The 13,091-nt window shown below is 43.3% G+C and overlaps 1 protein-coding gene across 4 annotated transcripts in view; it reads right to left on the reverse strand.

Annotated features, from left to right (window-relative positions):
* LOC129819773 (collagen alpha-1(XIV) chain) overlaps positions 1-10,896 on the reverse strand; it is an 84,851-nt gene extending 73,955 nt beyond the window's left edge. For 3 of the 4 annotated variants that reach the window (XM_055876346.1, XM_055876345.1, XM_055876347.1), the window contains exons 1-3: positions 10,513-10,896; positions 8,374-8,499; positions 5,779-5,895 (exon numbers count right to left, since the gene is read on the reverse strand). In XM_055876346.1, the coding sequence (XP_055732321.1) occupies positions 5,779-5,895; positions 8,374-8,464 (208 nt within the window). In that variant the 5' untranslated portion in view covers positions 8,465-8,499; positions 10,513-10,896. The remainder of the gene's footprint in view (positions 1-5,778; positions 5,896-8,373; positions 8,500-10,512) is intronic. The other variant, XM_055876348.1, reaches the window with a different exon arrangement.
* Between the last annotated feature and the right edge of the window lie 2,195 nt (positions 10,897-13,091).

Here is a 13,091-nt window from a genome sequence, read left to right on the forward strand (position 1 = left end):
TGCCAGGACAGAGAAGCGCTTGGACTGTGCTGAGCGGGAGCTGCCCTCCGGTATGGATGGGAGGGCCAAGAGACCTGATGTGGCAGAACGGAATGCTCGGGTTGGGGTGTAGGGTTTGAGCATAGCCTGAAGGTAGGGAGGGGCAGTTCCTTTTGCTGTTCCGTAGGTAAACACCATGGTCTTGTGGTGGATGCGAGCTTCAACTGGAAGCCAGTGGAGTGTGCGGAGGAGCGGGGTGACAAGAGAGAACTTGGGAAGGTTGAAAACCAGGCGGGCTGCTGCGTTCTGGATAAGTTGCAGGGGTTTTATGGCACAGCAGGGAGCCCAGCCAACAGCGAGTTGCAGTAGCCCAGATGGGAGAGGACACGCTTCCTGTGTGAGGTAGGGTCGTACTCTACGGATGTTATAGAACATGAACCTGCAGGAGCGGGTCACTGCTTTGATGTTTGCAGAGAATGACAGGGTGTTGTCCAGGGTCACGCCAAGGTTCTTTGCACATTGGGAGGGGGAGACGGTGGAGTGGTCAACCGTGATGGAGCGGTCTTTGAGCGGGCAGGCCTTCCCTGGGAGGAAGAGCAGTTCCGTCTTGTTGAGTTTGAGCTTGAGGTGGTGGACCGACATCCAAGTTGAGATATCTGCCAGGCACGCAGAGATGCGTGTCGCCACCTTGGTGTCAGAAGGGGGGAAGGAGAAAAGTAGTTGAGTGTCATCGGCATAGCAATGATAGGAGAGACCATGTGAGGATATGACGGAGCCGAGTGACTTGGTGTATAAAGAGAAGAGGAGAGGGCTTAGAACAGAGCCCTGGGGGACACCAGTAGTGAGAGTACGTGGTGCAGACACAGATCCTCCCCACGTCACCTGGTAGGAGCGGCTGCCAGGTAGGATGCAATCCAAGAGTGTGCATTGCCTGAAACACCCAGTCCTGAGTAGGTGGAGAGAAGGATCTGATGGTTCACGGTGACAAAGGCAGCGGATAGATCTAGGAGGATGAGAACAGAGGAGAGACAGTCAGCTTTGGCAGTGCGGAGAGCCTTCGTGACACAGAGAATAACAGTCTCGTTTGAATGACATGTCGTGAAGCCTGACTGGCTGGGGTCAAGAAGATCATTCTGAGAGAGATAACAAGAAAGTTGATCAGAGACAACACGCTCAAGTGTTCTGTAAAGAAAAGAAAGAAGGGATACAGTCTATTGTTTTTGATGTCAGATGAGTCGAGTGTTGGTTTCTTGAGGAGGGGAACAACTCAAGCCATTTTTAAGTCAGAGGGGTCGAATGGAAGAAGGTCTCCGGAGATGGTCTGGAGAAGGGAGGAAGGGATGGGGTTGAGCGGGCAGGTTGTCGGGTGGCCAGACCTCACTAGTCGCAGGATTTCATCTGGAGAGAGAGGGAGAAAGAGGTCAAGGCGTAGGGTAGTTCTGTGTGAGTGAGACCAGTGGACTCAATAGGCTGAGTGAATGAGTAGTCGATGTTGTCAACCTTTTTTTCAAAGTGGTTGACAAAGTTGTCCGCAGAGCGGGGATGGATTAAGGGGAAGGTGGAAGAGTTTCCTAGGGTTATAGGCAGAAGCTACAGGCAGAAATTTAGAGTGGTAGAAAGTGGCTTTAGCAGCAGATACAGAGGAAGAGAAGGTAGAGAGGAGGGAGTGAAAGGATGATAGGTCCTCCGAAGTTTATTTTTCCTCCATTTTTGCTCAGCTGCCCGCAGCCCTGTTCTGTAAGCTCGCAATGAGTCACTCAGCCACGGAGCAGGAGGGGAGGGCCGAGCCGGCCAGGAGAAATGGGAACAGTGCAAGCCATAGGATGCAGAAAGGGAGGAGAGTTGGGTTGAAGAGGCAGAATCAGGAGACAGGAGGGAGAAGGATTTAGCAGAAGGGAGAGATGATAGGATAGAAGATGAGAGAGTAGTTGGAGAGAGAGTGAAAAATTGCATGACCATCTGGGTAGGGGCTGAGTGGTTAGGGTTGGAGGAAAGGGAAATCAGAGACCTGGAGGAGGGGGGGGGGGTTGCAGTGAGATTAGTAGGCGAGCAGCCTCTTGTAAAGATGAGGTTAAGCGTATTGCCTGCCTTGTGATTTGGAGGGGATTGGGAAAAGGTGAGGTCAAAAGAGGCAAGGAGGGGAAAGAGAGAAATGAAATGAATTGAAGGCAGATGTCGGGAGGTTGAAGTTGCCAAGTACGAAGAGCAGTGAGCCATCGTCAGGAAATGAGCTTACCAAGGTGTCAAGCTCATTGAGGAACTCTCCAAGGGCACCTGGTGGGTGATAGATTACAATAATGTTAAGCTTGAGTGGACAAGTGACAGTGACAGCATGGAATTCAAATGAGGAGATGGACAGGTGAGAGAGTGAGAAAAGAGAAAATCTCCACATGAGTAGACCTGTGCTACCACCGCAACGACCAGATGCTCTCGGACTATGAGAGAAAACATAGTCAGATGAATAAAGAGCAGCCGGAGTAGCAGTGTTTTCTGTGGTGATCCTTGTCTCCGTCAGGGACAAAAAGTCAAGGGACTGAAGTGCAGCACAGGCTGAGATGAACTCTGGTTCTTGACCGCAGATCGGCAGTTACAAATGCTGCCAGAGACCGGGAATTCCACATGGGTTGTGCGCACAGGGTACACTACGTTAGAAGGGTTGCAGCGAAGCGGTGGGGAGCGTCTCTAAAGCCTACAGGGAGTGGTGCGAACAGGTCAGAAAACAGACACATAGTTGACAAAGCTACAAAAGAGAAAAATGAGATAATCTGTAAATAACTAGGTAAAATACTCAAGAGAGAAAGTGGTGTGGAGCCTTCCTCTCTTTCCTTCTTTTCGACCGGCGCTTGTCTATTTTCAAACACTTGCGCCAGGAATGGATTGGTAATTTGCCTGTCTTATATGAGCTCGCTTGCACTGAGGTGGGAGGGGTGGCAATATCTGAGGTGTGTCCTTAAAAACGTGCGCCAAAGTGCCAACTTCAGGCGGCGCTGGTGGGGATATATAAGACCAACCAAAAGCTGGTCTTAGCAGGTTGGTTATGGCATGGATTTCACAAACCTGATGTCATAATTTCACCACGGAATTTGCCATAATTGGATGAAGGTCGATTTTTTTAAACCGATTAATTCTGCATCGTTGCAGGGTTAAAACAACAACAACTTAAAGGGTTAAGTTTAGGTATTCATTTCAAGTGGTTAAGGTTACGGCTATGGTTTGGGGAAGGCTTATAACAAAATAATTAAAAACAATGCTCCGTTTCCATTAAGTATCATCAAGTACTCTCCCTGCTTGCTAGAGAATTGTGAACTGCCGTGGCGCAGTGATTTAAGCCGCATGCTCTGGCTCTGAGCCTTGTGAGTTTGAGCCCAGTGCTATTGTTTTTTTTTTGGGGGGGGGGCATATAGGCATATATCGACGTCCTCAGGACCTTTTCAAAAGTCTGAAATCAACGTCTCTTTCTTGTAACCAGCGCAGCCTATCCAGCCATGACGGACATTGCCCATATGCGCAAGGAACAAGAGAGATGTGCTTTTTGTGCCCCTAAACCTCAAAAGAGATTAGCTGATGCTGGCAGTGACCCTATTTAGAAACATTTAGGCCAACTATAACGAAAGCTGTTTCAACAGCAATGCGTTGGGTGTATTTCATGCATTTGCCAAGGAGCCTATCCATAAAAGGTTTCTAAAATAATTGTCTACTCGTGAGGCTTTTGCCGTCATGCTTTTGCGTTATTCACAATTCAAACTCTATTCGGCTTGTATCCGTCCCCATTTTCAGAACACGCCTACCAAAGACTCACTCCACCAAACATATTCAAATGATTCAGTCCTATAACGTGCTTATTGAGAACGTGCCTCACACATACAATACAATTTATGGTAGTCTAGTATGGTAGTCTTTTTTTTGAGGAGAAGTGCGACGCTTAAATACATGTAGGCCTGTACTCGTTGAAGCCAATTTGAACAATGTTGACTGTCAACACTGTTACTATAGCCTATCCTATTTAATAAACTGTAGTATCAATCCACAATGGACTACGATGAGAATATTCCATGCCCCCAGCCGCATTGGAGTTGACGACAATGCAAAGACTGTCAATAACCTACAGAACTTGGTACAACGGCATGCAATATTACTCCATGAACCGCGTTGTTTGGCCAGTGAATGGCTACGCCCTCGTCACACCTCAAATGTATTAATTTGTAAAATCCCGGCCTCCCGGGTGGTGCAGTGGTTTAAGGCACTGCATCGCAGTGCTAGCTGTGCCACCAGAGATTCTGGGTTCGAGCCATGGGTTGGCGCACAATTGGCCCAGCGTCGTCCGGGTTAGGGAGGGTTTGGCCGGCAGGGATATCCTTGTCTCATCGCGCACTAGCGACTCCTGTGGCGGGCCGGGCGCAGTGCACGCTGACCAGGTCGCCAGGTGTACGGTGTTTCCGCCGACACATTGGTGCGGCTGGCTTCTGGGTTGGATATGCATTGTGTCAAGAAGCAGTGCGGCTTGGTTGGGTTGTGTTTCGGATACATGGCTCTCGACCTTCGCCTCTCACAAGTCCGTACGGGAGTTGCAGCGATGAGGCAAGACTGTAACTACTACCAATTGGATACCATGAAATTGGGGTAAAAAAATGTATTTAATTAAATCGTCAAATCCCAGACCGTTATTGCCACCGCCAGCTACTGCGCCTATAATTCTGGTTGTGAATATTTCTGACACACCCCTGAACCTATAATCCTACTGCCAGTGTTACTACCCACAATCTAGGGCTGCATTCAATTCCACCCCAATCATAATGGTTTGTGTATGTATGCGGGTGTTGCCCTCTGTCAAAGCAACTCTTATTCAATGAACAAAGGCTCACTGACTAGCCTCTCTCAGGAGCTCCCATTTCAACCCACACAGAATATGACAATTCTGACTGTTGAAATATCCTCTATTTTGCAGCTGGCATAAGGAGAAGTTCACCAGAGGAAGCAGGCTTGGTGGGGAGATGTGCTCCTTTAGCAGGGTGCCAGAGCTGGGATAAGATTGTGCCCCCCACCCTGGCCTGCCTCAGGCAGTTTAGATACAGCTGCTTGTGCTCTGCTCACTGGCGCTTACTCCATCATCTTTATCAACACCAGATCAAGGGCCAGGCAAGCCACTGGAGCTGCAGCTTTCCCCCTAGCTGCAGGTATGGTACTGTAAGGACTCAAAGTAAAAGCCATGGTGGAATGTCATGGAGTCTATCTATACATTGAGAATTGGCAATTTATAAATATCTTTCCTTAAGAACAACTTGAGAAGTGAAATGGTAGGCTGTACTACACATTGAGTCAAATTCGCCTAATACAGTGTTTCTCAAGTTGATACACGTCGTTGGCTTACTACGTGTATCAATCACAGTGATTAACATAGATTACAAAATGGATGTTTGGAGTTCATTTCTCAACGTGATTATAAAATGGAGGAAAATCACATACTCTGAAGTACTCCTATTTCTTTACTGAGAGTGTGTGCCAAAGACATTGGCTATCTCACTCTCCTAATTTCTTCATGATCATTACCAATCAGTCTGTGTCTTCTTCAACTCCTACTCCAATTACCGTTAATGAACTATAGTCAAACCTCCAGAAGTCATTCACGTCATAGGAGACGGGCTATAACCAGATGACATCATTATCTGACATGTAATTGATATGTCATTCTGTTTTCTACACTACAAGTATGAAGCCGTTTGTGAAACACGGAACATAAGTTAGAAAGCGTAGTCCTTCAGGGCCGAATCGTAACTTGATCGTAACATTGCTGGACCTTACCTGATTGTGTGCTATAAATAAATCTGTAGCTTTCAAAGTCTCCTTTCGGCTCTTTCCATGACACATGCAGCTGGGTTGCGCTCAGGACTTTGAAACGAAGTCTTCGTGGAGTGGCAACTAGACAAAAAAAAAGGCACAAAACACAGTTTTTAACAATAATTGACTAATTCAAGAAACGTTTGTATATAATATTCAATAGTAATATTGAATGCATGGTTAATATGACACCAAGACAGTGGCTGGGGTTCAATCAAGTGTAAAAAAAAAAACAATGTTCTTTGAAAAAACTGTCCGGATTCAGTAACTAGTAGAGTGCGACAGGTTTGGTGATTTTTTTTTGCCAATGAAAATGCATGAAACCTGAGATTCCCAAGTTAAAAGAGATTATAAAACTGTTAGCAGCTAGATTGAACTCCAGCCAGAGTTTGGCGAGGTAACAGGCACTCCATCTGTGTTTCAAGTCCTAAAAGATTGTATCTTGGCCAAATAAAAAAGATACAGATTCAAAGAGTACCACAGATGTCACAAAAAAAGCAGTCACATTCTCTCCCTTTGCCATTGATAGCTCTCATGTCTCTTTTGGAGGGGTGGGGGTCTTTTGTGCAGCACTTATCTCAGCATCAAAGGACCATCCCTGATCTCATCACGATTGCATTTGGCCGGAGCAGTCGAATTGAGGGTGTATTACAAAGCGTGTGCTCTTTACTTTGAGGCCTTTTCAGAGGAGAATGTGACTTTTTTTCAGTTGTAGCAGCGACAAAGGGAAAGGCACTGGAATAGCATCTATTCCTGTCTTCAAGAAGATATCTATCTACAAGTAGAGCAATATACCACTTCACCACTTCCTCTTGGGTCAACATCCCACAGCTCCGCACAGTAGTTAATACTAGGCATGACCAAATCCCAGAGTAAAATAAAATACAAATAAACATTCCCATCTAATTTGGTAATAATGGAAAGTTCTGCAAACAGTCCCACAAACTTGTCTTGTTTGTGTCCTCATTAGGAGCAGGCAAGCTATCTGGTGCCAATGTATTCTTTAAATACCTTCACTATGACTGACATAAATGAGAGCGAAGCTCTACAGTTGAAACATACAGAATAATGATGTGTGTATGAGATTATATTTGGAGACATTGATGTAGGTATGGAAAGAATACAACCAAGCACATAGAATGGAGTAACTCATCGGAAGGTAAAGAGCCCGGAGATGGTACATGGTGCAAACAGGCGAATAATAATACTGTACTGAGCTCACCAACCTGAAATGGGGGGTGGGTATTCAGCAGGGCTTAACTCTCTCTGAAAAAAAGATCTTCTCTGAAGAATGTCGTTTCCCCGAGTGAGAGAATTAGCATGTGTGTTGTTTGTGTATTTTTTTTTTTTAAACCTTCAGAGACTTTATGCATCACCATGTACAGTGAGCCAGGAAATATCCAGAACAGACGTCTCAGACTAGTTGTACGCTCGGTAAACAACATCTCCAAGACAAAGGACTTGCCTGTGTGAAGATGGGCTTAAGTTCTCATATATTTTTCATAGCCATCTTGTGCAAGCAGCCAGCAGGCTGCGGAGGGTTTAAGAGGCCACAAGTACCCATAGGGAGTTTGGAAGTCAGATACAGTACAGAATGTTTAATGCATTTTAATTCATATGTAAGAATTAGTTATAAGGGACATTTTGGCTGAGATGCTGACACTGTAGGGATGGGCACGTGGCCACATGCCATTGGGTGACAGTGGCCTGTGTTCCCAGACATCCCTCCCTTGTCTATCGCCTCAAGGGCCGGATGCTTTCAGTTAAACGTCTTTAGCGCACTTTGAAGGAAACTTCTATTGAAGCCCACTGACCGTACACTTTGAACTCTGAACTGTAAAAAGGACAGGTTGTTTACTTTAAACAAGAGGCCGGCCCTTCTGACCAGAAGGCTTCTGCCGACACCCAATGGATACTGTCCAAGGTGTAATGCTACAATACAACACAAAGCGGCACTATGCTGTAGCCCAGGTTAGCACAGTACAGAGTGCACTCTTAGCACAGGAATGCTGTGGTTCGTTTCACTTGAGGACTGGGCAACGGTGTCAAGACAAGCCCAGATAAACAAACTGCAGCTGTTTGAGGGTGCAGTTTTTGTTTGTCTTCACATCAACAAGGATAAGGCCAAAGGCAGATATTGTTTGCAACATTGTATATATGGGCAAAGACCATAAGGGTAGGTAGTTCATGTAAAAGCATAATCTCAAAACACTTGAGTTGACTGCAAATGGAATGTTAATGATGTGATTTTACACACAAAAATGAACTTTTATTACCAGAAAATAGTGACTTTTCCCTTTGAAGTAAAATAATCACAAAGTGAAAGTGACACAAAGACAAATGCTTCGACAAAAGCGGCACATCAAATGGAATGTTAATGATTTGATTTTACACACAAATATTTACTCATATTACCAGAAAATAGTGACTTTTCCCTTTTGAAATAAAATAATCCCAGTGACAGTGACACAAAGACAAACGCTTTGACAAAAGCTTCACATCAAAAAGACACACACGGGACGACTGAGGATAAGAAGCAGCCTATATGATTGTGTTTACCTTGACCCTGAGCTGGTGCAGGTGAGAGAGAGATAAGAGCCAGACAGAGTAGAGGATTCCATACCCACGTCTTCAGTCCTGTAGCCGGCATCCTTCACACTGGTATAGGAGAGGAGCTTAGAAAACCTGACGAGACATCAAACGGAATGACAATGCCTGATGCCATTGAAAATGAATAGATAAGCTCCATTATTAAAGGAAGTCTAGAGGAACAGCTTGACTGGAAGTCATGTAGACTTCCAGTCATTGTGCTAACGCTAGTTATTGTTATCTTAGCACTGTTGAAAAGTGTGTTTTACCGGAATTTCAACCCCCAAAAATCTATGTAATGACTTATCAACGTGAAAAACTGATTTGGATTTGAAGAAAGTAATCAACGTAATGGCATTTTGTCTTTCTTTCACCCAACTTTTAACCGTAATCCACAGACATGGTGATTCTTAAAAAATTATTATTATTTTTTTTAACATTTTATGTTGAAAACTTAACCAAATGTAATTCAAAACTAGACATTGAACTGAGGTCTGTGCCCAGGTTATGCCTGCTGAACGGGGCTTACTACAATCTATTTTATTGTGATTGTTCAGGTTCACCATCAGCAATAGTTCTGGTAATTTTGCTTTAAACAGTATGTGTAAATAGTCATTTTTAGATATACAGGGTAAAATTGATGATTTCATAATGAGGACAGAAATCACTGAGGCGCACTGTATGGCCGAAGCAAGAAGAAAAGAGAAGATCCCTCCATAAAAACATCCAAATGGTCAAAATCATTCAATTTTGAGATGGGGGTGAAATCCAAAATTGTGCTATATGTTCATTGGCTATGTCATAGCTCATTTGTAAACAATAAATATTGATATATTACTAGCTCAAACACTTAATCTGGGGGGGGAGACCTAGGCTACATTGCCGCCCTAATCTGATAGTGGTAGTAGGATGATAGATACCTAGTCTCACTTATAGCTCAGCTCAGGTGCCTACATAGTACATACAGTACACCATAGACATACATAATTTACACACACCACACACACACACACACACACACACACACACACACACACACACACACACACACACACACACACACACACACACACACACACACACACACACACACACACAGAAGTCAGCTCAGACCGATCCAGCTCAGAGAGGCCCAGCTCATGAGCTCCATCAACAGCATATTTTAGTTTATAATGGCAAATGAATGTGTTTATGCAACAAATGTTAGTGCATCGAATTGTATCACATCGAACTGAATCGCATCGATTTGTTCTCTAATCAAACTGAATTGCATGAATCGTTTCAAACTAAAACATATCGTTCCTGTATCATATCGGAGCCCATGTATCTAGATAAGTATCGAATCGTCTTGAAAGGGAAAGATGCACATCCCTAGAAGTTATAGAGCAATTTTATGAATATCATTGATAAACTTCAACTGTAGGTTGATAAACAGTAGATTCCCAATTACATTTCAAATAGTTTTGGAAATAAACTCAACAAAGCATCTAAACTTTGGCATAACCATAATGACACCCAAAAATCACTCAAATTATATTTGAAACGTGGCATGCTTCTGCAGAGTACTGTGGCAGTAGTATTTTCTCAAACAAATGGAGGATGTAAAAAATAGATGAGCATGATGTCACACCTTTCTCTCAAACGTATGCAAACACTTCGATAGGAATACTTCATCATTAGGCTAGCTGGTATTTCAAAGCAGCACTTCAGTTCGCCGTGCCTAATCATTCTCCTCAACTACTCAATGTACCTAAATAGCCTTCTAATCTTGCGATTATGACAAATTGCAGGTGTACAAGTAGGCTAACCTACAGGTAAACCACAGTAGTAGTCCACAGTCCTCGGTGATGGTTCGTGTAGGCCTATAGACTTAGGGAAAAATGGAAAACGACTGTACATTATATTTTAATTATAAATGTGATAAACAAACAGTATCGACGAAGTACAAAAACAGATGTAATAAATTGACTTAACCAAATTTGCATATATTGTCAAACGCGCCCCCACGACCACCACTGACAGGTGAGGTTCCGTTTCCGACCACTTCTACTTGAAATGTGTTGTAATTAAACACGGACTTTATCCCAAACTAAAGAAAATATCTCATACCTTTTCAAAACATATGTTTACAGGTAATATTGCTCCCAAATGACCCTTCCTGTGTGTCTTGCTTCGCGGGCTGTTGGAAAACTATCTCCAGCTCCTTCAGTTTCAGACTTGCTATGGTGGGTGTATCCCGTGCTGGTATTCATTCACCCATCCCTTGAGCGATTCATTCCTTCACCTCGTTTAATCTTGACTGAGGCAGAAAAATGTGTTTCGGCGGCAGCCAATATAAAAGAGGCGATAAGCTATGAAATGTGAATTCTGTTCTGACCGCCCCCAGGGTAGGCTACATGCTTTCACTCCTCGTCCATAAGCTTTTTTTCAGGTATGTCTTTTTTTCTCGCGCTTTCTGGTCAGTACGAGCGCTACCTGCGTGCAAATGTTCATTCCTCCTTTCAGGGGAGAATTTACTAATGTGGCAGTAATACTTGAGGTAGCTTAATCAGCCAGCCATATGGTGACTTGGCATATTTTATATTATTATTATTATTTAATGTTATTATTATTATATTACGCACACACAGACATAGATACGTGTTGTTATGTAGGCCTATAACAACAATATTTAACTGTCAACCTTGGTTCATGATTAGCTTAGTATTCTCAAGACCTGAAAATGCAACAATTTCAGGTTTCAAGGTTTTAATTGACAATACATCCTCATCTCTGCTCTATTACTTGTTTGCATTCCATCTATCTGGCCATCACGATCATCAGGGTGCAGCAAGTTGTTCTTGGCTCAATATGCAATGGGACATGTATGAAAGTGTTGTATCAATACAGTACCAGTCAAAAGTTTGGACACACCTACTCATTCACCTACTCATTCATTTTCTACATTGTAGAATAATAGTGAAGACATCAAAACTACGAAATAACATATATGGAATCATGTAGTAACCAAAAAAGTGTTAAACAAATCAAAATATGTTATATTTGAGATTCTTCAAAGTAGCCACCATTTGCCTTGATGACAGCTTTGCACACTCTTGGCATTCTCTCAACCAATTGGGTTGAGGTTGGGTGATTGTGGAGGCCAGGTCATCTGATGCAGCACTCCATCACTCTCCCTCTTGGTCAAATAGCCCTTACACAGCCTGGAGGTGTGTTGGGTCATTGTCCTGTCGAAAAACAAATAATTGTCCAACTAAGCGCAAACCAGATGTGATGGCGTATCGCTGAGGAATGCTGTGCAGAAAAAGCACCCCCACACCATTACAACTCCTCCTCCATGCTTCACGGTGGGAACCACACATGCGGAGATCATCCGTTCACCTACTCTGCGTCTCACAAAGACACGGCGGTTGGAACCAAAAATGTATAATTGGTACCTATCAGACCAAAGGACAGATTTCCACCGGTCTAATGTCCATTGCTCATTTTTCTTGGCCCAAGCAAGTCTCTTATTATTATTGGTGTCCTTTAGTAGTGGTTTCTTTGCAGCAATTCGACCATGAAGGCCTGATTCACATAGTCTCCTCTGAACAGTTGATGTTGAGATGTGTCTGTTGCTTGAACTCTGTGAAGCATTTATTTGGGCTGCAATCTGAGGTGCAGATAATTCTAATAAACGTATCCTCTGCAGCAGAGGTAACTCTGGGTCTTCCTTTCCTGTGGCGGTCCTCATGAGAGACAGTTTCCTCATAGCGCTTGATGGTTTTTGCGACTGCACTTGAAGAAACTGTCAAAGTTCTTACATTTTTGACTGACCTTTATGTCTTTAAGAAATGATGGACTGTCGTTTCTCTTTGCTTATTTGAGCTGTTCTTGCCATAATAATGGAATTAGTATTTTACCAAATAGGGCTATATTCTGTATACCCCCCTACCTTGTCACAACACAACTGATTGGCTCAAAAGCATTAAGAAGGAAAGAAATTCCACAAATTAATTTTTAACAAGGCACACCTGTTAATTGAAATACATTCCAGGTGACTACCTCATAAAACTGGTTGAGAGAATGCCAAGAGTGTGCAAAGCTGTCATCAAGGTAAAGGGGGGCTACTTTGAAGAATCTCAAACTTAAAATATATTTTGATTTGTTTAACCATTGTTTAGTTACTACATGATTCCATATGTGTTATTTCATAGTTTTGATGTTATTCTTCTACAATGTAGAAAATAGTCAAAATAAAGAAAAACCCTTGAATGAGTAGCTGTGTCCAAACTTTTATATGTACCATCAGTCTGAATTATATTTGATTGGTTGGGTAAGAAATAAAATAATTTCTGGAAAGTGACTTTGTTTAAAAAAATGAACTAACTACCTATCTTGACCACATTAAATGTGTTAATGCCTTTAATAATAAGCCCCTATCTGTGTCAAGTTAAGAGGTCAGTGCAATCCGGTATCTTTGGGACGTCCCTACCCTAAACCCTAACCCTAACCTTAACCCCTACCCTAACCTTAACCATAACCCTTACCTAGCCCTAACCTTAACCCTTACCGTAACAATTTAAAATGTCAACTTCAATGGGGTAGTGACGTCCCAAGGATCCCAGATAGCACAGACCCAAGTTAAGATATAGTACCATTCACTCATGTTGCAGCAACCTTAATGCAACCTAGCATCTACTTCAAGA

This window comes from Salvelinus fontinalis, chromosome 22, assembly GCF_029448725.1.
Source record: "Salvelinus fontinalis isolate EN_2023a chromosome 22, ASM2944872v1, whole genome shotgun sequence".
Taxonomy (NCBI): Eukaryota; Metazoa; Chordata; class Actinopteri; order Salmoniformes; family Salmonidae; genus Salvelinus; species Salvelinus fontinalis.